We start from the raw sequence: 27,474 nt of genomic DNA, 5'->3' as shown, positions 1-27,474 counted from the left end.
ATGAAGCAGTTTGTTCTTATACAGCTCCAAACTCTGTATTTAGCAGTTCTGCTGCATCCACAAGCCTTCCCGATGGCATGTGAAGTCCTGTGGTCTTCAGACATGAGCAAGAGTGAAAGCTGAGCCAAGACAACAGAAGGGCAAAAGGGAAGCAAAAACAAAAAAGCATTTTTCTCCGAAAAGGCTGTAAACTTTCTGCTTTGTGCCATCACAAGAGACAAAAGATGAAAAAGGGAGGTTGAATAGAGGAACATACAAAGAAGAGGACAGCAGAAGACAGCAGCTATATCCCTCTCCCCCAGCATCACCTGTCTGCACAGACATCCCACCTGAATCACCCAGCTACACTCCTGTGGCAGAACATGGAGAGAAAAAGGAGAATCATCAACCCAACCTATTTCAGATGTCTGCCTATAAGTGATTGCCTTTTTCCAGTGACAGAGTATGGTTGGCTTACTCTGACATCAAGAATTCTGCAGATGTCTGAACTTAATTAAAAACTGTCCCTAAGAGGTATCAATCCATAACTTCTAGCTTCGCTTCCAAGATGAATTTTCTTTGAGAAGCTTTCTTCAAATAAACCTCAGTCTGTTCTAATAAACGTGTCCATCTTTTTAATTTGCACCTTCTGTTAAATCACACATGCTATTTCATAAGCCTGGAGGATTTAGAGAGAAGTGTTTTTGTAGGATATAAAACAGTCTTTTCAAGATGGAAGTATGAGACAAAGGGGGCTACAGACCAGTGAGCTTTAATAAACCTGCCTGCCAGTTGCACATGCATCCTGTGCTGATTCTTTCTACAGACAGACCAAAGCTCAAGACTGGAATGTTTTCAAATTTGACCTCTCAATGTACTTAAAATACAGAGCCTAGATTAACTCAGGATTCAAGACAGCTATGGAAGACAAGTCAGAAAAATCACACACTATTAGAAAAAACAGATTAATCTTCCCTTGAGCTTATGCCAGGGGAAAAAACAAATCTCACTGCAGTTGCAAAGAGATGGAATTAACAGTTCTCCTGAACTCACCAGGACAAGTCAGTTTGAGGCACACAGCCTCAAATTCAGGAGTGTGGCTAGACTCCTCCCAAGGCAGCCTTGCAGGTGTGTGCATGCTGAGCAAAAGTAACTAGCCAGAAGTGGATGAATGCAAGAGGACATGAACACAAAGTGCAAGCAATGAGAAGACACTGCTACTGTTCCCATGGCAAAAAAGACCTACAGCAGAGCATCTGACAGTCAAAGTATTAACTCAGCAGTCATTATTTGACTGCTTTTATTGTGAAAGTCTGGTAAGCTGTTGCTGGCTCCTAAAAAGTGGAAGGCTATCAGAGCAATGTTTATTAGACAAAACCATCTTGAAAAGTAAAATCAGTGGTCACTGGGAATATGCTCCCCAACAATGGAGGTAAAATCCCGTTTTGTTTATATGGAGCATTAGTGGTTCACCACATATTATCATTTCACCTACAAAATACTGAAGGACAAACAAAAAAGCCACAAGCACCAGTCTAAATTCAACACTTCTAGATGTGTTTTATAGACTCATAGAATGGTTTGGGTTGGAAGGCACCTTAAAGGTCATATAGTTAAAAACCCCACTCTTACCAGACCAGGTTGCTCAAAGCCTCATCCAACCTGGTCTTGAATATTTCCAGGGAGGAGGGCAGGTACCTCTCTGGGCAGCCTGTTCCAGTGCCTCACCACCCTCAGGAAAGAATTTCTTCCTAATATCTTATCTAATATCTTGCAAAAGTCCTTTGCCTGAAAGCCATTCTCTCTTGTCCTATCACTACACGGTCTTGTAAAAAACACCCTCTCCAGCCCTCTTGTAAGGCCCCTTTAGGTATTACTGGCAGGCTGCTCTAAGACCTCACTGGTATTCTCTTCTCCAGGCTGAGCAGTCCCAACTCTCTGCTTGTCTTCACAAGACAGTGCTCAGGCCTCTGATCAACTGAGTGGCTTTACTCTGGAAGTGTTCCAACAGGTCCACATTTTTCTTGTGTTTTGTGCCCCAGAGCTGGATGCAGCACTGCAGGTGGGGTCTCACAGGAGCAGAGAGGGAGAATCCCCTTCCCTTGACCTGCTGGCCAAGCTGCTTTTGACGCTTGGCTCTCTGGGATGCAAGTGCACATTGCTGGGTCATGTTGAGCTTTTCATCCACCAACACCCCCAAGTCTTCCTCTTCAGGGTTGATCTCAGTCCTGATGGATCTCTCCTGATGTTACTATGGCAAGACTGGTGTCAGCATATGTGAAGATGAATGGGGATTAAAATATGTTAGGGATTTGGAGTTCTGTCAGTATAAATTTTACATCAGAACACACAATTTCTGACTGTCCTTACTACACCACCTCCTCACCATCTTCCTTTTCCACACCCTGCCAGTAAACTATTTTTATCACAGTTCTCAAACTGTGTTTCCTATGTGCACACATCATTTGGTAGCTCTTTCCTCATTAGGCAACTGCAACCACGCTTAGGAAAAAATCTAATGAGGGATTAAATTTCTCCTGGAGTCAGAAGCTTTGATCTGCCCTTTAATAAGCTGTCAAATACTTTCCCTTCCACCTCAGTCAGAGAGAGGTCTGAACAGCCATTAATCAAGTATGTTAGGGCCAAACAGCAAAAGCACAGCTGCAGATCAGTCCCAGCACTTACTGGCTCTTATGTGTGAAATAATGCAACAGGCTGAAGAAACAACACGAAGCCACAGCCCACGGAAAAAATTCTGTTACAACACTTAGGTGGACTGTTGGCATTTCAGTCCACAGCTACAAGCCAAAAATCCATTTCACATTCATTTAACCGTAGAAGCTAAACTCACTTGAAACACACACCCCTCCACACTCACTATTTATTTTAGCCTAAGTTCCACACATATCTACATCTTTCCTTCGATGCCTATCTGTATCGCTATGTATCTCCTTCCTAGGTAAGGCCTGATGGGATTTGAAGTTAAACAAATTGCTGCAAGCAGAGGTGGGATCCAACAGGTTAAGAGCATCTTGAATGCTCCTGCTCCTGAAATTTTCACTTCTGATGGGAGTCCTCCATACCACTACCAGGCTATTCTGCTTAGGTAAAACATGTTTTCTACTGAAAAATTATTTTTGCTGTACCTCACCCTGTTTCCCCTCCCTCTCGCCTTTTTTTTTAAAGACTTGGCCTTCTGGTGTTTCTTGCTCTTGCTCCTCACTAGGCATTGTGGAAGAAAGCTGTAGTAGATGAAAGGCATTTTCTTTGTAGCAATCTTATAGATTTGTATCAAGATACTCAGTGAGTATAAGTCTGCAAGCTTTCAGCATTACAGCACACTCCTTTTCACTTCTTGAATTGTTACAGTATTTTTGTTTGCCTCCTTTTTACGCTCTTAGCAGTAGATTCCCTCATTCTTTAAACTTTTGTCAAGAAGTCTGTTTTCTAGTAAGTTGTACCCCAAACCCAATTTTTCTCAGCAAGCCATTTGTAGTTCCAATATTCCAAAAAAAGGCAAAGAGAAAACTTCTAAGAAATCTAAAAAAAAGTGGTCTTATGAGATTTATCCCCTCACTGTCCCTCATGTCGAGCGCTGCAATTTAGATAAACAACACCAGGCAAACCCCCTCCCACGAGCTTCCCTAAATGTAGGAGTGTTATTGTTGGCCCTTCTCACCCGTTCTTCTGGAGAAGTGTTGTCATCCAGGTTATTGAGGGCATTTTCCACCCGGGCCAGACGACCACTCAGGGACAGCAGGAGGTTGACCACTTTGTCAAGGTCGCCAATAAACATCTTGAATTTGTCAAACTCATTTGGTTTGCAGACTTCTTTCACAATGGCCTCCACCTCCTCCCCCAGGATATTGTTTGCTTGGATGTCTTCCAGAAGCGTCTCCCGCGCTTCTCTGAGCACCTGCAGCTTCCTACTAATGCTGTCAATAAGTTCTTGCTGTGGAAAATAAAGGAGATAAGAATTCATTAGCACTACTGCATTTTTCTCTACTTCTGAAAGTCATGTGAGCTAGCACTTTAATACATTTCAAACTTCCATAAAGCTTTGACAATGAGTGCATTACAAATAAATACATGCCTGTGTCAAAGGTCTATACCTCTGCATTCAAAGGTTCAGGACGTAGCTGCACAATGGTCAGCTTGAGAAGTGTTAAAGCAAATTACCTTTGTGGAAAAAGATGAAGGCTTTTCACCCTACCAACAAGCCTTCCTGCTTCTTCTTTGAGCAGCTTCAAAGCCTGCTATGAACAGCAGAAAGTAGATCACATGTCTGTGTCTCTAAATATCAGGTCCATAACACCTTGTTGAAGAGCTACACTTAAGAAGATACACAGTACTAGAAAAACAATCCTGTATTTTCCACATGATGCAGTTAAAACTAGGACACTTTCAAGCTTTCTTTTCCTTTCTGCATAATTTTAGCATTCCTCCAATAGCAGTCCTTCGACTCTCAGAAAATCTTAGCATTAACAGTGCCTTAGAACATTTCTGTAGGGTAGTCATAATCCCTATGGTACAGGGAATGAAATCTACTGTATTGTACAAAGTAGCTCTATACAAAGCGGCTCTGCCAAAGGACCAAAGAAGCATCACTGTCCCAGGCCAGGTGAATACACAACCTCACCTGAAGTTTGAGGGACTTCTGCATACTATAGTCCCCACTGCCTGAGGTGCACTTGCACTGCCTTAGAAAAGCATGTCAGGTGCAGAACCAGCAGAAACCAGACCAAGAATTCAGGTGTCCTTTGATCACCTCTGGTCCCTCTGTCCTACTTCCCTGCATTTGGGCAAGAGGTTTGTTTCTCACACGCCCATTAGCTTTCGCTGGTGCACAAGTGGTGTAAGTTAGTTCAGTCAGCTGGCAACTTTGAGATCATTCACACCCTAAAAATGCCTCATTCATTTAAATGTAGGTGCCTATTTGGTATTCAGCTAATTTCAGGTAAGAAAAATTTCCAAAGCATGCTCTAAATATACACCTCAGTGCAAATACTGAATGAAAATTATGTCCTTTAAAAGAGCCATTATTTCACAGTATCCCTAGCTTTTTTTTTTTAATTACTCAAGACATTCTTTAGGAACTCTGCTTTCTAAATGCAAATCTGATCACAAGCCTTCATGATTACTGAGAAACATACTGATAGCAGCTGCTGCTCACAGAGGCCACTGAACAGTCATTGCCAATTTATTTTGGGAACAAAAACCAACACAAAACAAAGTCTGCCATCCTAAGAGAAAGCAACTACACCATGAAAATGTAACAACCTTTTTGAAAGTAGAAATTCAACCCATGGATTATCCATACTGCTTTTTTCCGTTTTGATTTAATGTACTCGGTCCCAGTTAATCTGGATCTGGGTTATCTGTTAGCCTCAGTGCCCAAAAGATTAAGGTAGTAAGCAGTTCTACAGATGCCTGCTTTACTGACTGATTAATCTGCAGGATTTGATTTTTTCCCCCTTCTCTCAATGCAAATGCAGTTTGATTTAGATTATGTAGGTCACAGTGCTACGCTCTCATTTCCCTCAGATGACAGGCACAATGCTGCTGTTTCACCATTCCAAACACAGCAGGGTACAGTGGTGCTCTGTTATTATCTCAAGTTTTTTCACTTCTGCAGCTGTGCTGCAACTTTAATTAGAAAAAAAGCCACATGGCTGCTCAGCATTTACTGATCTGGTCTGCCAGTCCACATCAGCTCTCTCAGTTTCTTTCTTTAAAAAAGAAAGCCATTTTCCCAGTAACATCCTGTTTAGTAACATCCCAAGCAGCTGAAGCTAACCTCTAAAACAACAATTTTTCAGGTGAGAAGGCCACAAATACTAATACTGTCATATCTATTAAGAATTGGATTATGATTACTGATTACTTCACACCCAAATGAAGCATGCAGCAACTGTAAACTCACTACATTCTTTTGCTAAAGAGCAGAAAACCTGTATTATGTTCAATATCTACTGAGCCAGAAAAGCTACAGTCTACATCTTGAGACCAGCAGATGAATAATTTATAGCTGTGAATTCTGTACCAGTACACAAGAAAACAATAAAGTCATTCTTGCTGATCTGACTAGCAACACAGAAGGTGGCTCAGCAGAGCACTGCTCAGGTGGCTCACTGCTCGGCATGCTTTTATCTAAATGATACTATGGTTTGAGCTCACCACCCCATTCCTAAGGAATTCAAGCCTCAAACCAGACAAAATTATTTTAACACTCTTCAGCAGCCGCTGAAATTTTCCTAAGGACAAAGGGGAAACTTCCTACACAGTCATACATGAATTTTCCTTACTACAAAATACACTCCTATAGCATCTTAAAAATCTGATCAGTATTTTATAATTGTGGTAAACCTACATTAAACTAAGACATACACATTCAATTCCTGCTAGCTGGGAATACAGGGATTTGTTCAAAAAATCAAAATAAAAAATAAAAAATTAACACCCCTATAGGAAATTCCAATATTTGTTTCAAAAGAAAAAATATCACCACACTTTTTTAGTTTGCAGACCACAGAATGACAAATACAGGAATCATTTCACAGTGGACTGAAATTAAGGTATCTCATAACAGAACTACCAGCTTCCAGGAATTAAGAAACAGGTTCTGGGCATATGGCCCATCTAAAACTAGTGAAGTTGAAGTGTATTATTAAAATGTTCAGACCCCTAACAATCCCTTGTTAAACTGTTGTCAGATATGAGAAGCTGGACCAAGCTGTATTTTCTGTCCATTTAATAAAGATTCCTTGACCCACTTCCAAAGAGTTTTATATGTTTTCTGACAAGATTCATGATGAAAGCCCATTGAACTGAGTGCTCCATCTCCAACTGAAAGAGCAGGGAAGAGAAGCAAGCAGCAGGGTGTGTGTGCTACAACATGTACACTTAGAGGAGAAGATGGGAGAGGTCTGCTAAAAGCCCTTTGTGAAAACCTTCTTATCTCACATGATTAGTGGCATATACTGAAGCTGGGGCATGGATGGAGAAGTATAAAAAGGGTAAACATGATTTTCCTGCTAAGAAACCCACAAAAGTAAATGGCACTCTTGCTTTTAAAGTTTTAGTATTTAGTTTGTAGGGCAAACAAGAAAGGTTTAATTTTACCTCCTTCCTACTCTGTAATTAATGAGAATGAAACTTATTCTAGCAAAATCATGAACGTGACAATCATGTGGCACCAGATATAACCAAATTATTTAAAATGAAGTGAAATCCTTAATTTGGATAAATAGTACAGCTGTTGGATTCAGCAGCTGTGTAGCAAGAGGGTGAGGGAAGGGCTCCTGCTGCAGCCACACCATGCCCCTGGCAGTGCACAGCACATTGAACTGTGTGATGCAGAGGCAGCAGAGGGAGGCTGAAATAACACAGAGGTAAATGAAAACACAACAACCCACTCAAATGCAGTGCCAGCCACGCCTGCTCTGAAACACAGGTGGAAATCTCTCATTCTTCGCAACTAAATATAGTCCTAATAATGAAAAATAATTTATTTAGGATTGGATTATCAAATACACCCTGGTAGCAGATTTTTAAGCAGAGAGATGACTTGGACAGAAAAGGCTTGCACACCACTGCATTACTGGTTTACATAACGAGTTAAACTACATCACTTTACTTGACCAAACAGAACATTTCTTCCAGCTTATCCATACTGGGAACAATGATTAAAATATTTTGTGCCAAGGTACTAATGAGATGAACGTAATGATTTTACTGTAGGACAACACATTTTCCAACCACACAAATGTCAGATCATCATTGCAGTACCTAGGGAATTATGGTGACCTTTGATCAGAAATAAGATATCAAAGAATGGGGATCAATAAGAAGATTGCTTCCCTCCCTCGTGACATGCACTGAATTCCACTGAATTCACCAGGCTAATTAGTTATCTCCCACAATCATTACTAATTTGGGAGGCAGAAGAAATAGTTTGTTGTTCATGAAAACAAAAGGGGAGGAAAACAAAAAAGAAAAAAAAGTGTGTGTACATCCTTCTCTCTCAAGACAAATCCAAATTCTGGACCTAAATTTCAAAAATTTGGAATAACAAAAATCCCCACTAGGTTCAGTGGGGTACATAAGCATTGCTGTTTCTATTTACATAGTAAGAAATAGAGAAGGTTCTCAAATGGGAAATGGAATTTTAAAATAACCTCAAGACTTCTACCCTTGAGTCTGTCCAAAACTTGCAATAAGTTGCAAGAAGTGCCTAATATGAAGTTCCTAAATTCACAGGTATACACTTACCTCATCCCCAAAAACAAACAAAAAAAAAAATCCCCAGAACCAAAAGAGGCTGATTTTTTTCCAACTGATCCTGTACATCTAGAAGGCATTTTATTGAGGGGTGTTTAGTCAAACAAATTCACAGTTAATGTAATGAACAGAACTCAGAGCCTCGTATTACATTTTTAGAAATGTCTTTTACCTTCTTCTCTGACAAGTCATGATCCAGTTCATCTTCAGAATCATCCTCACTCTGCTGCTGTTGTTGCTGCTCCTGCATGTCCTTCATTTTAATCAGTAGCTCTGCCTTTGGTGCAGATGTGCTGTAGTAAGTAGAATTGGTTGTCAGGGAGATGGCAGATGGTGCATTCTGCTCCTCTTTCCTGGGAAAAAGTCAAAACTTTCATTAACTGCCTTGACACCCTAATTAGTGAAAAGTAAGGAGAATGTTTTAAAGCTATCCTTTCACCAAGCAAGCAGGGGGTTAAAGAGAAAATCATTACCTATGTAAATAAGATAAATAAACACTGTGAATAAAATCTATATGAATTCAGTACATACTCAGCAAAAGCTAAAACTGAAAACATGCAGAAGATCATACATCATTACAAGAATTGAAATGTATCAAAGATATCACATCTGGAAACAAAATGGAAAGTTACATTTTACAAAGTAGTGCAAAAAAATCTCAGTGTCACAGACAGAATCCTTTTGGATTGGGATAGTACAATATATAGTAATTTCATGATTACAAGCCGCACTGACTATAAGCCGCATCTCCGGGTGTTGGCAAACATTTCGTTCTTTGTCCATACACAAGCCGTACCCAATTATAAGCCGCTCTGTCGTTTGCAGGGAGGACTCGCGTGCAACAAAGTTGCCAAATAGTAACAGAATCGCGGCATGGCGGGGTTTACTGGCTCGGTTCGGGCCATGAGGGCTCCCGATGGGGCCAGGTGGCCCAGCTTGGCGCAGCCGCTTGGCAGGGCTGCTCAGGGCTGGCCGCCGCTGGGCTCGCTTGCCCTGGCCCGGCGCTGCGCCGCGGTGGCAGGGGGGCAAGGAGCCCGCCGGCACCTGCGGCGGTGGTGGGAGGCAGGGATGGAGCCCGCTGGCAACCACGGTGGCGGTGGCAGGCAGGGATGGGAGCCCCCTCACCTCGCCCCGAGCCATGGGGCCAGCAGGAGGGAGCCCCCCATCTCTCCCCCGGGTTGCGCTGCCTGAAGGAGGGAGCTCCGCCACCTCCCCCCCGCTGTGCTGCCAGCACTGAGCCGTCTCCACCTGCCATGAAACAGAGTAACCAATTTGTAACAATCGCACAACACCGGGTTTTACTGTCAGGTGCTTGACTCGGCACCTCGGTTTGCACTACCGGGGTTGGAAATATCATAAAGTTATTCACATATTAGCCGCCCCTGAGTGTAAGCCGCATTTCTGGGGTGGGAGTAAAATTTAGTCAAGACGGTGCGGCTTGTAATCGTGAAATTACTGTAAGTATCTTTTTGATTAGGGAATTATAAACAAACTTCTCAAGAAGAACACAACTTATCTGTATCAAGAAAACAAAAAACTGCAGAACATCAATGCGAATGGAATTATTTTCTTTCTCTGATTTTATTCACTTCTAGGAAATGTCTCATGCCCACTTCAAGTTGTCTTCCTAAATTTTCATCACATAATAAAGGCAAGAATATTGTTTCTTCTCTAACCAGTTACTAGACTGGATGATCTTGGTAAAATATGTAATCATGATTAAATGACAAAAGTTAATTATTTCACAAGTTGTCAAAAACTGGCTTTCAACCATGTCTTGGAAATCTTTCATATTGTACAACACTGTTGTTTCTGACATTAATGGTATCATTAGTAGTATACACTTGACTACTATCCTATCAGAGAAGTCTCAGAAAAGATCCTCAACAGAAGGGAGACTCACCTCCAGCCCCCATGGAATACTGACACACTCTGGATAAAAGCTTACAAGGACATACCAGTTGACAGAAAGTAATACTCACTTCTCTTCTGAAATTTTTGGAGAGGGAACTTTTGGCAGAAGCTTCCTGCGCTGCTGAGCTTCTTCTAGGAGATGTTCATCTTTAGGGAATATACCAACCATCAGATCCATTGTTGTTTTTATTTTCACATTAGGATCTAGTATGTCTGCTAGAGATTTATCTCTTCCCACAATCTCTCTGGCAAGTTCTTCTGACTTCCAGTCTTCGAAGGTCTTTTCTTTGGCCTTTGCATAGCTGGATGCTTGTGTGGCAGCACTGCTGTCCTTCAAGTTGCTCCCAGGTTCTTCAGCTGGTTGAGGATCAACTGGTTTGGTTCTGGCTTCTGGCTCTGGCTCTACACCTTGCCTGGTGTAAGCACAGAATCGTGAATAGGATTGCTCAGAAGTGCTGAGTGTTTTAATCTGGTCCTTTTCCAAACCACTGGGTAAAGCAGGAGGCTCCATGGTACTGACAAGGCTCTGCCGACTCTCCTTCTCTGCATTGCTCTCAGAATGAACTATCTTGATGGGAACCATTTTCACTGTAGTATTGTTGTCTATAACCCTTTCAATTCTGGAAAATAAACAAAATTCATCCTTAGAAATGGAAGAACCTTAAATCTCAATTCATATCTGCAAATCAGAGGGGAAGCCCAAAAAGACAGGTAAGAGAGTGAGGTAATGGACTTTTCCTAGCACTGTATCTCAATCAAGCCCTAAATCTACATGTTCTCTTCTGCCCAGTAGTACTATTAGTAATAATAGTACTAATATTACTATTAGTAATAATAATAATGCAATAATAGTACTATTATTACATCTGTAAGATATCCTAACATCAGCCTTGTACAATACTCATGACACAGAAGTTCTGTTGGTTTCCAGGAACGCGAGGGTCCAGTGTCAGCAGCCGGGCCCCAGATTTCAGACAGCGCTGCTGAAGCTCCTTTTACCCCTTTGCTGCCACCAGCACAGATGAAAACATACCCTCAGCCCACCCTCACTGCCTCACACACCCCCAACACTGTCCTTGCCTTTTGGCCTGACAGGCAGCTGAGCTGCCTGGGGACTCTGTGGTGCACTCACATCAATTCTCAGCTCTTCCAAGGGAAGAGACAACAGACCAGATGGGAGCATCCCACAGGCTAGGTTTTTGCTGAGCTACAAAAATAAGAAAGAATCACACATGGGAAATCTGGAAATCATTCAAAACTTAATTACATGCTTAAAAAATTTTAATTTATAAAATTCCACATATGACATTGAAGCTTAATAAATAGATCCCACCGTAGTGTCCTAGTTTTCCACTTACAGAAGAGAAACCAATCATTGAAGAGGATAACATACAATTCTGGATATTCTTTTCAAGAGAAGCTTGTAGCAGAAGTTCTGTACTGCCAACTTAGCCATTCATTAACAAAGCTATTTAAAGTAGAGGCTAACTTAGATTTTTAAGCTGGACAACAACATGTTAAATAACATCATAGAAACATCTGTACTGTACATAAACCATACAAGAAACTGAAGTCTAGTTTAGTGGTTTTGAGTTTGTAAAAAGTTTAAAATTATTGTCATAATGTGGGTTTGGAACTTCTACAGCAAGGAAAGGAACATTGCCTACTAGCTAAAATATCTGATTTCATCTGGCTGGGTAGCTTGCTGCCTTTCAGATAAGTGACCGAGACATACTACCCTTTTCCTCTAAGTGTGGGTGTGTCACTTTCCCTAAAATAAGCTTATACTTTTCTATTGTTGGTAACAGCAGAATCTGTTTGACTTGACATTTTTCAGAAGTTGTATCTTGTATTTTAAAGGTATATTTGCCTCTGAATGAACATGCAGCCCGCCAGTAAGTATTTACTTTCCACAAGTGCTTTGTAGACATGCTTTGACACACTGATCCAACTCCTGGGACAGGTTTTCCAGCCCATGCTGAAGCTCCCCACTCCCATTTTGTCAAGCTGTTTTCATTCAAGGGGACTGTCATTTTAAAGAGATCACTTCTATGCCCACTGCTTAGAGCCAGCTCCCCACCTGGGACTCTCCTCCTGACTGCAGGAGAGCTGGGCAGTGCCCAATCACCACCCCCAACCCTTTCTTTTGCTTATTTTAATTAAAGCCCACACATCTGAAACTCCACTAGAATGTGAAGAGAACATATTTTGGAATTTGGGGGGAAGTGTAAGATGAATGCATATATTTATGGGGGGCAATTGGAAAAGAAGTGAGTAGAGTGCAATTCTTCACCTAAAATGCCCAGCATCTGTTTTGAGACTTTGAGTACATTCCTCTCAGCCTAGTCAAAGATTTTCCAGAAACTTCAAGCATCATTAAATCGATTGCTTTCAGTAAAAGCAAAGATAGTTCAACACCAGGTGTTTCAAAAATTCTGTTTCTGCAATCACTGTCCCCCTGATTTCTGAAGGTTTTCCATTTGTGGAAAGGCAGCATGAAATTTCAACTTGCAGCAACTCTGCTTGGGGACATTCTGAAGCTTTAACCCAACTACAAACAGTCCCTCCTTGACTTGAGTTCAGCTTAGTGGAAATCTACTGATGCACTCTTTTCAGCTTTGCTGCTGCTAAACAGCTGTCTTTGGCAATAGTTAGGTTGTGGACACCATCAGTATTTGCCCCACACACATTATTCTACCCTAAATCACTGCAGGAACCCTGCACACACACTCACCTTGGCCTGCTGATGAACAAGACACTTTCTTAAAAGTACAGTAGTTTCACGAATACAAGCCGCACGGATTATAAGCCGCACCCCCCGGTGCCTCGACAATGTTGCTGTCTTTGTCAATAGATAAGCCGCACCCCGAACATTAGCCGCACTTTCGTTCGTCGCGAGAATCCGTGCGCAGCTTTCACAAATTGGCCAATTAGTAACAGGATCGCGGCATAGCGGGCTTTACTGGCTCGGGGCGGGGCCAGGCAGGCTCGGCCCGCTCATGGTTGCCGACGGGGCCGGGTGGCCCAGCTCAGCGCCACGGCTCGGCGGGGCTGGCCGGGTGGTGCTGCCGCCGCCGCCGGGCTCGCTGGCCCCCCTCTCCCGTCAGCACCGCCCCGCTGCCGCGTTCGCTCGCCCGGCTGGCAGGGCTGCCGCCGCCGGGCTCGCCGCCCGCCCCGCTGCCGCTTTCGCTCGCCCCGCTGCCGCTTTCGCTCGCCCCGCGCCGCGCCTCGCGACGCGAGCGCCCGCCCCCCGCGCCGCGCCCGCCCCGCGCCGCTTTCGCTCGCGGCGGCGCTTTCGCTCGCGGCGGCGCTTTCGCTCGCGGCGGCGCTTTCGCGAGCGGCGCTTTCGCGAGCGGCGCTTTCGCGAGCGGCGGCGCTTTCGCAAGCGGCGCTTTCGCTCGCCCCGCCGGCAGGGCTGCCGCCGCCGCCACCAGGCTCGCCGGCCGCTCCCTCCCGTCTGCACCGCCGCCGCGTTTCCTCGCCCTGGCCGGCACTGCAGGCCCCCGCACCGCCGGGCTCCCCCACGCTGCTGGCCCCGATTATGCTGGGCTTCCCCCGCTGCCAGGCAGCCCCACCCGCCGGCCTTCCTGCTTCTGCCATGCTCCCCTGCACTGCTAGCCCCAGTTCTCCCGGGCTCCCCCGCCCTGCTGGCTCAGGCTCTGCCGCCCGCCCCCCACACTGCTGGCCCCGCCTCTGCCAGGCTTTCCCACCTCTGCCGGGGCCAGCCGGGCTCCAGCTTGGCTTGGGGCTGCCGCGGGCTCTCACTTCCGTGTTGGCAGCTTTTAGAATTTTGTTAATAGATTAGCCGCCCCGGAATATTAGCCGCACTTCCGGGTTTCCACCAAAATTTTGGTCAAATTGGTGCGGCTTGTATTCGTGAAATTACTGTACAAAAGCTATAAACTAACATCATCAAACATTAGCTGCCCCCAGTATGCAAAGTGGCATGTCCAAAAGCTCATATGCAAGGAGCCAATAGAAATTGCAAACCAAATCAGATTAACTATGGATTAAGATAAATCTACTTAAGATATTTTATTCATATAAAATGAATACCATTATAGAAAGTTTTGAGGCACAGCCGCCATGCTTGTCCTTTTTGGTCAAACCTGTTTTTAGTGAGTAATTTAATTATTAACTGGGGACAACACATTGTGTGCAAACAAGAGTTGCCCTGGGCCTAAGAATTTAAAATATTAGCAAAATATTCGCAGAGTAAGTATTTTATCATTCAGATATGGGCATATAATTAGGCACACCTCAGTGCTCATTTCAACATTAAAGCTTAACAAAAAGGAAGGACAAATGCAATTGGCTTTTGACGCATCCGTTGTATCCATTCATAAAGTAATACATTAAGGAGGTCAAAGCAAAATATTAAGGAAGTCATTATTGTCATCTACCTTAGCACATGGATTTAGCGTTCATATGACATATTGCACTTTCCACTGTAAATTATAATTACTTCATGTTAAAAACACTGCAGAATGAAACCTCATTTTTTCCTCCAGTTGTAAGAGGAAAAACACCAAGGCCTATTAGGAAAAAAAAGTGATTCATGTTTTTCATGTCATAAGGCAAAAATGAAAAACAGCCTGGGTTTGTACAACCATTTACATTAGAGCAGAGAAAAGCCATGCCAAGTACTTTTGCTCATAGAAGCAACCTCTGCATAAATTCAGCTTAGAGGTTTTGTTTTCAGTTCTTAACCATGAATTACAGTGCTGAAGGATTTATGAAAACCAAGATTCCTGAGCTTCCTGGAAGAGTTTGTTATCTTGTGGGAGAGTAACCTTTTATGATGCTAGCAGCATATGACAGATGCAGCAATCAGTTAATTTCAGCCAGTTGTCTGAGTTTACCCTGGGAAAGGACTGAAAATCTCCTACTGAGTGTTCAGTCCTTGTCAACATAAGAGTGTTGAGGACCCGCTCCACGGACAACCTGAAGTGTCACATTTCACTGTAAAAGCAACATAAAACCAGTCATGAGTTGGCAAATGTATACTATTCTATGTGTTTTCAAAACAGATCTTCTCACAAAGGATCCAGCTTCCCTTTGCACATCTGCTTCTCCCTACCTACAGTAATTCATATTTATACACAGACTTTGGTAGAGGACATGATGACAGGGATTTTTCTGACTTTGTACTTTCAGAGGCAAATGCCTTAGAAGCCTTCCCTTTTATTTTCTACAAGCTACCAGGTGTAACACCTGGGCAGCACAGTCAACTAAAAGAAACCACAGACCAGCTGAAGGACATTAACAGTACCAAAAGGAATTTTACACAAGTCTGTGGTCTCTCAAATATGCTGCAATGGCTCAATGCTTAATGAACTTGAAGGATGTGTAAAGAAATTTAACAGACAACCAATATTAAGGTAACTGGGAAAAAAGTGTTAATAAAATAGTAAAGGAGTTACATCTAGTACCTGGCTGGGTTCTCATCCTGTAGGGACACAGGAGGTTTATCAGTGAGCTTCTGTGGTGCAAACTGGGGAGAAGGGGACCTTGATGACTCCATGCCAGGTTTCTGAAGATACCGATACTTGGAAGACTCAGACTTAAGGTGTGTTTTTTCTTCTAAGTGCTGACAAACATTCTCTGTGGATGACACTTGCTGGAGCTGCTGTGGATTAGCACTCTTCAGTTTTCCATTGAAAGCTGCAGGACTCTGACAGAGAGAGGATTGACTGGCAAATCTTTCAGTGGAGCTCGGGGATGAGGACAGAAAGGGCTGGCTGGCTGCTGCCAGCAGAGATTCAGAAGAGGTGCCAAGAGATGGAGCAGAAATATCTGGTCGCCTGTATTTATCTCTTTTGGGTGGTGGTGGCCTCTGAGGAGCAGGCCACGCTTCTTGTTCAGCAGCACTGGCTCTATTCTATGGTTTTCCTCTCCTTTGCCCTGGGATTGACAGGAAGTGGTTCTCATTCAAGGTCTGTGGCTCAGAGTAGGGCAGGTGAGGCAGGCTACAATCCTTGCTCTTCTCATTCACATTTTCCTGAGAGTATCGGTAGTCACTAGGCAATGTTCCAGACCTGCCCCGGCTCTCGTGAGGCAGAACCGTGGGTTCTTGCACATGCAGAGGTCTGACAGAAGATTTCCACTTGTGGCCTAAATTCTGGTCCAGCTGATTGCTGTTCTCTCGTGGGTTTTCCCTCAGCGCCCCTGTGTGAGCTTGCCTAGAGAAAAGAACACGCTTTTAGTATGATGCTGATTTATTTCCTTCAGTGCAAGGCCAACGCAACAGCCCAGGAAACTTGAGCACCAAGATCACATCCAACACTGAACACCAACTCCTCCAATCTATGTAACTGTAGGGCACAGAAACATCCTCTCATGTATGGGCACACATGCTGTACCTAATCTAACGTGATGCATCAGAACATAATGTCAGGGTAAATTAGGGTATGGAGCGCCACAGGACGTGACACAACCTCTGGGTAACCCGAGGCGCTGCAGTGTGCACAGATTAGCTGAATGCACAGCCAAATGGCCAAATGTTGGTAGAAAACAAAACTGTCTCCAGAAGAGGAACTCTAATACTAAAATTGAATTCTCTTATTGCTCCAAAGTCAGTAACAAAGTGTGTGAAACACATTTCTTATCTAGGTGCAATAATACTTCAGTAACAGTTTTAAATGTAGAGGTTGAATTTTGGTGTATCTGCTGAAAAATGAAATGACTGCAAACAAAATGTTTGCTGAAGCTAAAGAAAACAGGGAAGGAGAAAATTAGTATCTCCTGAATTAAGGCAGAAAAGGAAATTTAGACAGGATAGTATTTTCCAGTCAGACTTATTTTAAGGCAGAGCTTCTTTTCCCCTGTCAGCACAAATGACAAACATGGCCAAAAAGACCTTATCCTAAATGTTTTTGGGTTTATTCCAATTTCACACTCTCTTGTCTCTCTAGTCAGGAAGCCTTTCACAGTTCCATGCTTATGTAGTACATTTGTGCTCATCAGATAAAGATAAATTGGGGAAGGAGCAGAAGGTAGGAGAAAAGTACCTCTGGAGTCCCAAGAGGAGACAGGTTTGCCCTCTGCTTTAAAGGAGGCTGAAGAGACACTATGAGCTCAGAATATAAGCCTCAACAAAGAAGTCAAAGGCTTCAGAGAGCTACTAATGTAAGTTATGCTACTGACAGTGCTGGTCTCTATTTTTAAATAGTAATCCTGTAGTCATGCACTGCCCAAGTCTTCTTTTGAGGTGACTGTGAAAGAGGCATCTTTCCCAGCCTATCCGTAAAATAAGATGTACTTGAATTTTTCAATGTAAATACATTATTAACATCACTGTACCTGTTTTGAGAATGTCTATAGGCAGTTAACAACAGTGTGTAGGAAAACAAAATTAGAGATAAAAGCACGTAAAATAACTATTAGCTTAAGGTCTATTATAAATTCAAGAAAAAAAATTGGAGTAATTACACACTGCATTACTATTTTAATTAAATTAAAACAAATATTTAAAAATAAGTATTATGGAAAGATGACTGATTAGATGTGGATTCCTGAGAATACATAATCTTTCTCTCATGTGAAGTGCTAAACCTTAAAATTTGACTTTAACTGGTAAATTTCAAATTTAACATGAATGAGGAGATTAGTATTGTTGACATTCAGGTCTTTCATATTGCTCTCACCTAAGAGTAGTTGGTTCAGACAACTTCAAGTTGTCTGACAAATTAAGAGTCAATTCTGATTTATAAAAAAGTATGTATTGACTCCTCTTTTAACAGTAGATGAAGGGCAGTTTTGTGAAGTAAAAAATTACACAAAGGGCCAGAAAGACCAACACTATTCAGATTTGGTTACATGGCACCCTGGCATCTCAAGAGTCAGCTCATTTTCCCTAGTGATTTCAATGTAAGCAGAACCAGGCCTGTAAATAGATTCACTAATTTTAATGGAAATATTTACCAAATGAAGACTGCAGGCCTTACATATGAAATACTGTGTTTAAACCAGCATTTTTCATTGTCTAGATAATCCACGAACAGCACAATTTTCTCCTTGTGAACCTGTGCAAAAGCTCTTCAGGCCTCCCATTCATAAGCCATAACAAAAACCAGTGCAACAGATGCTCTCAGGTGCACAGAAAAATCAAGGGTATGACACAAAATGTTGCAAAGACATCAATTACATGCAATACCTCAGCCAGTTTGCAAAGTATACCATGAACTTCACATGCACATTGGAATTGGGAGTGCTTGTGGAAGCAAACAGGACAGAGAACACCACCAATCTGACACATGTGCATATACAAAACATGTAACCAATATATTGGTGTGTATATATATATTACTCTGGCTCAGAAGCAATGAATGCTCTAGCAGTTCTGTCACCTTCCAAAACTGAGCAAAAGGACAAAGAATTACAGCAGAGAGAAATTTAGAGATGTTGTATTTGCATACATGGAGATAAAATTCAGAGATTATACACATGACTTTATACAGCTTCCACAAAACTAATAAAAAAATTTTGTGACCACAAAATGGGGTCTGAGGAGAGGTAGTGGATACATTCAACACTGAAGGTAAACTGCATTCAGTGTTGAGTGCATCTTCATGCAAAACATGCTCATCACATTATTTTGGAGAGATGTAAGCTTACTGTTCAGAAAGGAGGAAAAGAAAACAAGCTTCAAGCCCCAGGAGAACAGAGTGGCAAGAACCTGCAAAGGTGTTATATTATTATCAATACTGAGAAGTCCACTAAACTGCTTGCTATCTGTCGGTGCATCATGTAATAATATGCCTAGAATACAGCTGGTTTGGAAATGAGGCCCATGGGTTATGCAAAGATAACATACCACTAAAAGGAACTCATCATTTATAACCAAACATCACAAAGTGAGTGACACAGAACAGTTTTAAATCATTGGAAAACACGACAATTGACTTAATGACTATTTTCATTCTAGATAACAAACCAGCCAACATCAAAAACATTAAACTCTTAGCTATCTTCAAACCCAAAGCTCCCCCACAATGCCACAATTACCCAAGTTACAAGAGCCTTTCTGAGACAACAGAATCGGGAGAGCTCACACAACATTCCCCACTCTGGCATGGCACATTACAGCTTGCACTGTCAGACAACTTACACCAGGTCACTTAACCCGAGCTACAAAGGAAGTGTAATTAAGAGTCTTATGCTATCGCTACAAAGTGGTATTCAGCAAGGGTCAGTCTAGTACAGGAGTCTAACATGAGCCTTTTCTACTGCACTTGTTTTTAGTATTTTGCTGTAGGAGCTTTCATACATAAATGCCAGGAGGCAGAAAACCAATGTATGCTTCTAACTGAAAAGAGGGAATTGCTTCATTACACAAACCAGTCCTTCACATTTTGAGAAGCTCTCATTTAGCAGAGGGCTCAAGCATTCCCAGAGGGGGTCTGTGTGGAGAGACAAGAGGCTGAGCACTCATCAGTGAATGCAGGAGGAGCTCTGCTCTGTGTCTTGCACTTTCCCTGTGGCCATAGCCACACCAGCATCACTTACTGCAGTAGGGTGGGAATGTGGATCTCCATACTGGCACAAAAGTATTTTCTACCTGAATGGACAAGTAAGTCTCTCAGTTTCCTTCTGGCTCTGTTAGCTTGGGGCATACACATCCAAGACTGAAATGTAAAGACTGAAAATGTAAAGGCTATGTAAAGATTAAGCTGGGCAAAAAACTTCAAGTCTCATCCCCAGCATGGACATTCCAGTCCCCCAACAATAATGTAACAGGCTATTCTAACACACCAGAAGAGGTAACAGTAATGTGAGCTCTTACACGAAGGTTAAACCATATACACATATACACACACATTAACAGGAACCTGCCAGTGGAGTCAGTGAGTATTTACAAAAATGAATCATTAAGTATTGATCCCTATCAGAAGAATAACATTTTTGGTTGACATAAAAAACAGCTCCAAATCACTTTCTTCATTTGCCCCATACTCAAGATTTGACTAAATCTAGACAGAGAGATAGAATGATCTGATCAAACGTTGTACCTCAATAAATGAAAGAGATTTCAATAAATTTAATGTATTTGATTTTTATCTGTCCTGATTTACAGTTTCTTGAGAACATTCAGGCCAACCCAAAACAGTGCCATGAGACGCTCCAACTTAAAATCCCAGACTAGATAAGCTTTGCAAAAATGCATTAGCCACATTTGAAAAATGTATCATTCTTTAAAGACCTGACTCTGTGCAAAAGTTTCGCCATAAAACATAAGCAGGTATGTAATCAATTATATGTCCTGCACTAACTCTCTGGCAAAGGAGAGCAAATGGAGTGGCTGTTTCTGATTTAATTTAAATTCCTTCTCAAGAACTACAAGCTACACTGGAAAAAGGCCTTCATACCTGAGTATGACTCCTCTGTAAAAGTCCTCACCTACAAAAACAAACACTATCAAAATCAGGCCACAGTTCTGCAGCTCCTTTAAAATGACCTTATGCAGATACTCTGCCAGAAGAGGCAATCTCCTTCTTAGACACTTTGAGCTTTGTCTTCCTGCTCTTTTCAGTGTACTAGCAGTAAGAATTTTACAGCCCCACAGAAAACTGGATCAAGGGACCTGACCTGGCTTGAAACAGATAATTATGTGGCTTAAAGCAATTGGGAAATACTGTCTTTGTATATGGCAAAATCCTGTTTATAGGTACAGTTCTTGCCAATACTTTTTAAGCTATGAACTTTATGTGCTGAACCATGTTTTCATTGTGTATTTGTCTGGCATGTAGCACACTGGAATCCAAATGCACTTCTGCAACAGGCTACAAATAAAGGGTATGTTTTTTCTACCCAGTATAGCTCTGCTTGAGACCACACATGCTATGAAGTTAGAATGGGGTGCACAGGGTAAGACTATTGGAAATTCAGGAAAAAAATCTGAGGTCTATTACCACATTTTAATTCCTATTGATAAGCACTAACTAATGCACGATGGGTGCCTACTATGATTTCAGAAGCTTTAAAGGTTCAAAGGCATCAGTTCCCCTAAAAGGTGTGGTAGGTGGAAGCCAAGTGGGACATGCTGGGCTATCTCAGGTTTCACTAGATACCTGTAACTGTTTAGCCAATCAAGTACTAAACTTGAGTTCTCTGTGGACTACAGCTTGACTCAACACTTCACTTGCATATAGATTTTCTCCCTCCTACTTGTTATCTGAATCCTCATCTGAGTCCCATATCCTTTTTGTTCAGAGGGTCCAGGACCACTTAAGCCCTTAAATTGGTTTTACTCTTGCAATACTCAGGAGACACTGACAACAGAACACCACAATTTGGACATGCAATACCAGGGCACTTATTTTACCACTGGTACATTTTTCTGATGATGTCTCTACCTGCTTTCACTACTGAGTCAGTACATCACACACTATCCATCAGACACACAAAGCATACTCCAAAGATGCTAAATGAGAGCTTTATGAAAACTACTTAGAAATCTTAAAATATAAATGCAAAGAATAAAGAATCCTCTAATGAACCATGATGGCTGTACCCTAACAGTCATGCCATGAAGAGGCACAGCATACAAGCCACTACAAAGAAGTAAAGCTGTCCACTGCCTTGGTCTGAAGAGACAGATGATGGTAACTAGCATCCAAGAAGCACCGCTGAAGCAAACGGTCCTAAAACTAAAGCACATGTTAAGATGAAAAGAATAATGAATACTGATTGAGGAGAGAATGCTTTCTCTCTCTCCAGGGAAAAAAAGGCCTCTTAGAGGACAACAGAAGGTACAAAAACCAGCAAGATATTTCACAAAGTATATCCCACAGCACATCACTGGTACACTACAACCGTTTATCATGGTGAGAGTGTTGGTTTTTCAGTTCTGAAAGCCTGTTAACATTATCTGTGCCTCAATGGCAGCTATCTGTTTAGTCAGTCACACTAAATACAGCTTAGTTGTTGCACCCAATGTGATAAAGCAAAGTGTCACTCTACCTTAACAACCCTTGCATTATCACCTGGCTTATCGAAGAATGAAATACGGTAATAGACATTGCTTGCCAGTCCATCAATCCCACCAGAATTTCTCTCCTGTCCTGCCTACATGGCAACATACATACTGCAATGAGTTTTCACCTCTCATTCTATCAAAAAATGTTCTCTCTTTCCCCATGAAAACCAGAAATAAATAAGTAACAAAGAACATATCCACTCTAATTCTGGAGTAAATAAACAAAGTTATGTTGATGGATGAAGGTAGACCAGTCATGGGCAACAGCAAAATACATAGGCCCATAAAAACAAAATCTGATTAAAATTATATTTCTTGTAGCAGCACAAGAAGGGTTTTATGCAGAAGGGAAGAATCTTATGGGAAAGGGCAGAGGGAGTGATGCTTTCCTTTCCTTAGTTCAGAAAACAAAAGCCCCTCCTCCATTCTGCTGCACATCAAAAATAAATGATAAAAAATAATTTTTATGGCTGTGTTATTATTGCTTTATCTATTGCATGCCTCTCCTAGCTCACAGGGGATTACCTGCATGGAATTAAAATTGCCTATACTGAACTCAACCAATTAATGTGTTCAGTACTTAAACACTGAATTCAATCACCAGAATATCCCAACAGTATAACAAGAACCATCATACTACACAAATGGCAACCATTGCAGAGACAAAAGACTATATTTTCCAACACTGCTAACAAGGAAATCACAGTCACATTAAAAAAAGCTCAAAGAAGAATGATTGTTTTGTCAATTTACGAAAAAACCCCCTACATTCCAGTTGCCACTCCTTGATTTTTTTTTTATTTAGACTTTTTTTGTCCTGATAATGCTGTTGCTATTTTCTTGTTGCTATTCCTACTGAAAACAGCTGCTTGCAGCTGAACAAGAATTAGGTAACAACACAAGCTATAAAATGAAACACTTTGCAAATAACAACTAGGTCACCTGGGATTCTCAGGCATTCTCTCACCAAAAAGAACACATAGCTAGTTCATCTCTAAAGAAAAAAATCCTAAACCAGTTATTTAAATTAATTAGCATGCACACATTTCAATAGCCATCTTTTCACTCTGAGCCACACTCACCGCTTGTTTCTAATAGTCACATCCAATTCTCTTACACTCCCAGCTAATAGCTCCTGCTGCTGTGGAAAAGGTCTTCATGAAAGCCTGTACTCACAGTAACAGGCTTGCCAGGCAAATAACAAGATGAAAAGCTCTCGCACCACCCCTAGCCGAGAGGAACCCGAGCCTGGCACCCTGAGCCACAACAACGGCACTGGCAGCTCTCAGTCCAGAAAACAAGTATTTTCGAAAGGCACTGCCTTCTAATTCCAGTGTACATGATGCCAACTGTGAAAACAAAAGCTGCTAAAAACAGCGCGTGTGTGCAAGCATACGCACACAGAGCATCTTAGCTGGAATTAACTCACGTTTTCCCTCTATTCCCCCACCCCATCAGCAAACACAGCAGTCGATTGCACTGAGTAAAATAAAATTCTGTACCAAGCATTGCATCGTTGCTAATTTGCTACTGTAGCTTCTGCTGATAGAGGCAGAAGATGCAGACTGTGCTTAAAGACCTGAAGAACAAAAGAAATACTGTATGAATTAATACTACAAATTTCTGTTCAGAACTGACAAAAAATGGTAAATAAGGCACACACCTCTAGCCATTTCTTTCACGCTTTAACACTAAAGACAAGATAATCTTACCAGGATTTACAGCTTTGTACTCCTATTCACTGGATATGTGAGCTTTGCATCCTCGCAAATGTGCCAGCCAGTTTGAAAGCCTTGCAGAACTGAATCTGTCTCAACCTCTGCGTCTCATTTACTGTAACACAGAGGATTTTCAAAGCCATGCCTCACAACAGCTGGCTTGTTTTTGCCTGCTTCCTATGATTGACAAGTTCATACAAGCTCTGTCAACTTTAACCTTGATAAGTGAAGGCTTAGTCTGTATTGTATGTTACATCACCAGAAACTTCTGACCTCAGGGAAAAGATCTCAGAGACTTCAAAGCTTTTCCTTCCCCCACCCCTACCCCTGAATTTGCTTATTAAAAAAAACCAAAAAAAACCCCAAAACTTAAAAGTCCTTTAATTTTTTAGGGGTTTTCATTTGTGAAATCATGATCCACATTTCCACAACTACAGCTCTGCAGGTTTTAACTATTTACAATTATTTAAAAAAGATTAGTGTGTTACTAGGTTCCTTTCTGAACAACATTCAAATAACCAAGTCTTTAATTTTAGTGGAGAGTGTTAATCAACAGCCCTCCAGCCTGAATTTTTTTGCATGTGTTGTGTGCACAGGCGCCCTCTCTTGCAGGAGATTCTGCAGGGAAAGAACTGAATGCTTTCATGCTGCATGAGCACATTGCCACCCCCACACTCCATCTTTAGAAGGCATCGTGGCTTTCATCAGAGCAAAGCTCAAGCTCCTTTCAATTTATCTACAAGAAAACATTAAAGACTTAACAGAGAAGTTGTGGATAAGGCTATAATATGTATGAAAGATAATTTTAAAGATGACCACTTTAAGAGGAAAATGTTGTTAAAAACTGCACACAAAATCACATATAGCAGTTAGATATCCAGTTAATAACCTCCTCTAAAACTTTTCTGCCTCCCAAAGCTGGCTATTTGATTTCAACAGAGTGTGAATGACATCAAGAAAAAACACCAGTTTACATAATACAACACAACTGGTTAACAGAATGCAGCAATTCTGGTTGGCCCATGCACAGAAATGGAAGCTATAGCTGCCATGTTACTTTGCAACACAAAACTTCACTCACATTTACTGACACAAACAGTCTCCTGCATGACAGCAAACCATAATGACATTGCCTAAGGGATTACAGCAGAAAGTGAATATTGCACAGGCTAGCTTTTAGTACCAGAACACCATAAAGCCACTCCATATGTCAGAAATGTATAAATTGCTGCACTGAGGAGACAAATCAGTCACCTTTTTCCAATTATGCTTTTCATCAAGTAACTTAAGGGAAAATAAAATCCACAATGCATCAGCACATGATGCTTTTATGGCTATAACCAGTGGAGACTATATCTTACATTTAGCTCTAAATCTCCATATATAACTGTTGTTACCATCAACAGGGCTACAGGAAGACAGCTGGATTTCAAGCAATGCAACAAAAATGTACATCTTTAGATGGTTTTCATTCTAATCCTCTTTCCGGGGAAAGCAGTAAAATCAAACCAGAATACAAAAACAAACTCATGTGTACAAACTTATCTGTTTCTCTCTCCACAAACACTTTTGTGTGTTGTTCTTTCACTCACTCCCAGTTTCAGAATCATGTTTAGGACTTCTTCCAGCTATTCATGCTAGGTAACACTTAGCTTTAGGGGCAGGGGAGGAAACTTTCCACAAGAAGAAACTACCCTCCAACACTTCCTTTTATCAGCTCACGATGGCCTCGCATACCCTTAGCTGTCACTGCATGCACAGTGAGGAGAACAGATGTGCCAAGAGCAATTAAAGCAAAAATAACTTTACTTGGAAGCACGAAGGTGCAAGTAGAAAAAAGGGGATACATGAGAAGGACAGCCACCCTCAAGTTTAGAAACAAGGATTCAAAATTCACCTAATTAAGATAGAGGGAGAGTCCACATTTTCAAGGGTGTGGAGAATGCACAAATTGGATGGAGGACAAGCAGGGCTGTATTACTGTAGAGTACTGTAAACCAAGCATAGGTTTTGGAGGCAGTCCAGCACCCATTTAATGAGATCCAATAGCTGCTGGTGAGCCTGAGAGGAGCATCTCACCCATCTGCAGGACGCACACCTGACAGCCGCCGGCTGAGTGCTGCCAAGAGAGTGAGGAATGGGGGAGGCAGTGGCAGGAACCTGCAAGTTTTAACAATTTCATTTAGCCACAACCAACCCCCAAATTCCAAAATAATTCATTTGTAATGCTTATAAAGATGCCCACGACATCTCTCAGCTCAACCAGTCTGAAAGTTTTAAAATGGACAAGAGGAAGAAAAAAACTACAAGTGGGACAATTTATCATGCAACTTCTGCCTTGATCCTGAGGTATGAGAAGAATCTGGTTCAAAACTTAGCTATTTGAAGAGCTACCCTGTGCCAGTGGCCATATGCATTTAGAGAAATCGTTTTAGAAAGATTAAGAATTGACACAGTGGTATTTAATTTTGAAAAGGGCATTTACATGAATATTTTTTTTTAAAGAACAAGCCAGATGGTATAATGCTAAGAGGTAACATGCAACTGAAGATACAATATATGAAATTCAGAGGAAATGTGTAACACCCACCAAAACATCCAACCACAGTTCTTCCTTTCCTCTGTCCCCTCCAAAGGTTGAATTAAATAGCAATTAAAAGGAACATCCACCAGACAACTTAAGTACTCAAAAGAGGAAAACCCAGAACTAATCTAGCAAAGCAGATGTACAAGCAAAATATGGTAAATAAAGAAATTTTAAAAGAAAAGCTGAGGTACAAATCCCTAAGGGTGTTAGGACAAAAAAGAGGGAAAAAAGGCACTTATTCAAACACAGATATCTGTCAAACAGATTATAGGGATGAAACTACAATAGTAAGAATACAAAGAAAATAAGGTTGCAGCAAAAATTTGACATGGTCTCCCTTTCACAACTCCACAAGCAAAGAACAACCTTTGCAGGAACCATTCTCAGATGCTGCACACCATTAAAAGTGGGTAGTCATGAGCTACCTGGACCATATGACAATCACCTGAAACTTCCACAGGAAATTAATGAATTAGGATCTGTGATGCACAGCTACCCATTCCTCTGATACTTGGACAGCTGCTTCAGCACAGTGAGACACCCAGTGTTGGGGGAGAGAAGGTGAGAGGGTGCTGAAGAGAAAGTATGAGGGAAAGAGAGCAAGAATAAAATGAATCTGGAGAACCTCAGAATCATAAATTAAACATCTGAAATAAACCAAAAGGCAGAAATTTTATGAAGAGATTGAGCAGCTGCACTAATGAGTAAAAATGACATAGAATAATTTGGGCATGGGTAGAAAAGATGTGTCTTGGATGCACTACCAATCTTAGAAAGAGTCACTACACATAGGGACAAGAGTGATCTGGATGACAGAGACTTTGGATTTTTAGATGGGTTAGAAAATTAAATTTTATCTCACCTGAGACTCCTAAAAATTTGATCCCCATGAGACAGACTTCACTTGTCTCATCACACCATTCACATCAGAACACATCAGATATAGACAATTCACATAAGGGGTGGAAAAACTAGGTGGCAGCAGCTGTTGCTATGAGGAAATTATTCAGATTTAATAA

General features: G+C 41.7%; 1 protein-coding gene across 1 annotated transcript in view; it reads right to left on the bottom strand.

The window, feature by feature from the left end:
• The window catches only part of SHROOM2 (shroom family member 2), a 122,485-nt gene that overhangs the window by 3,220 nt on the left and 91,791 nt on the right, over nt 1–27,474 (bottom strand). Inside the window, 6 exon segments of the mRNA XM_033051301.2 lie at nt 3,659–3,931; nt 8,432–8,612; nt 10,242–10,793; nt 15,606–16,023; nt 16,026–16,092; nt 16,094–16,355. Coding sequence (XP_032907192.1) covers nt 3,659–3,931; nt 8,432–8,612; nt 10,242–10,793; nt 15,606–16,023; nt 16,026–16,092; nt 16,094–16,355 — 1,753 coding nt within the window.

The sequence above is a fragment of the Catharus ustulatus genome, chromosome 2 (genome assembly GCF_009819885.2).
Source record: "Catharus ustulatus isolate bCatUst1 chromosome 2, bCatUst1.pri.v2, whole genome shotgun sequence".
NCBI classification, from domain to species: Eukaryota; Metazoa; Chordata; class Aves; order Passeriformes; family Turdidae; genus Catharus; species Catharus ustulatus.
Note: the sequence above shows the minus strand (reverse complement) of the source record. Positions and strands in the feature narration are given on the sequence as shown.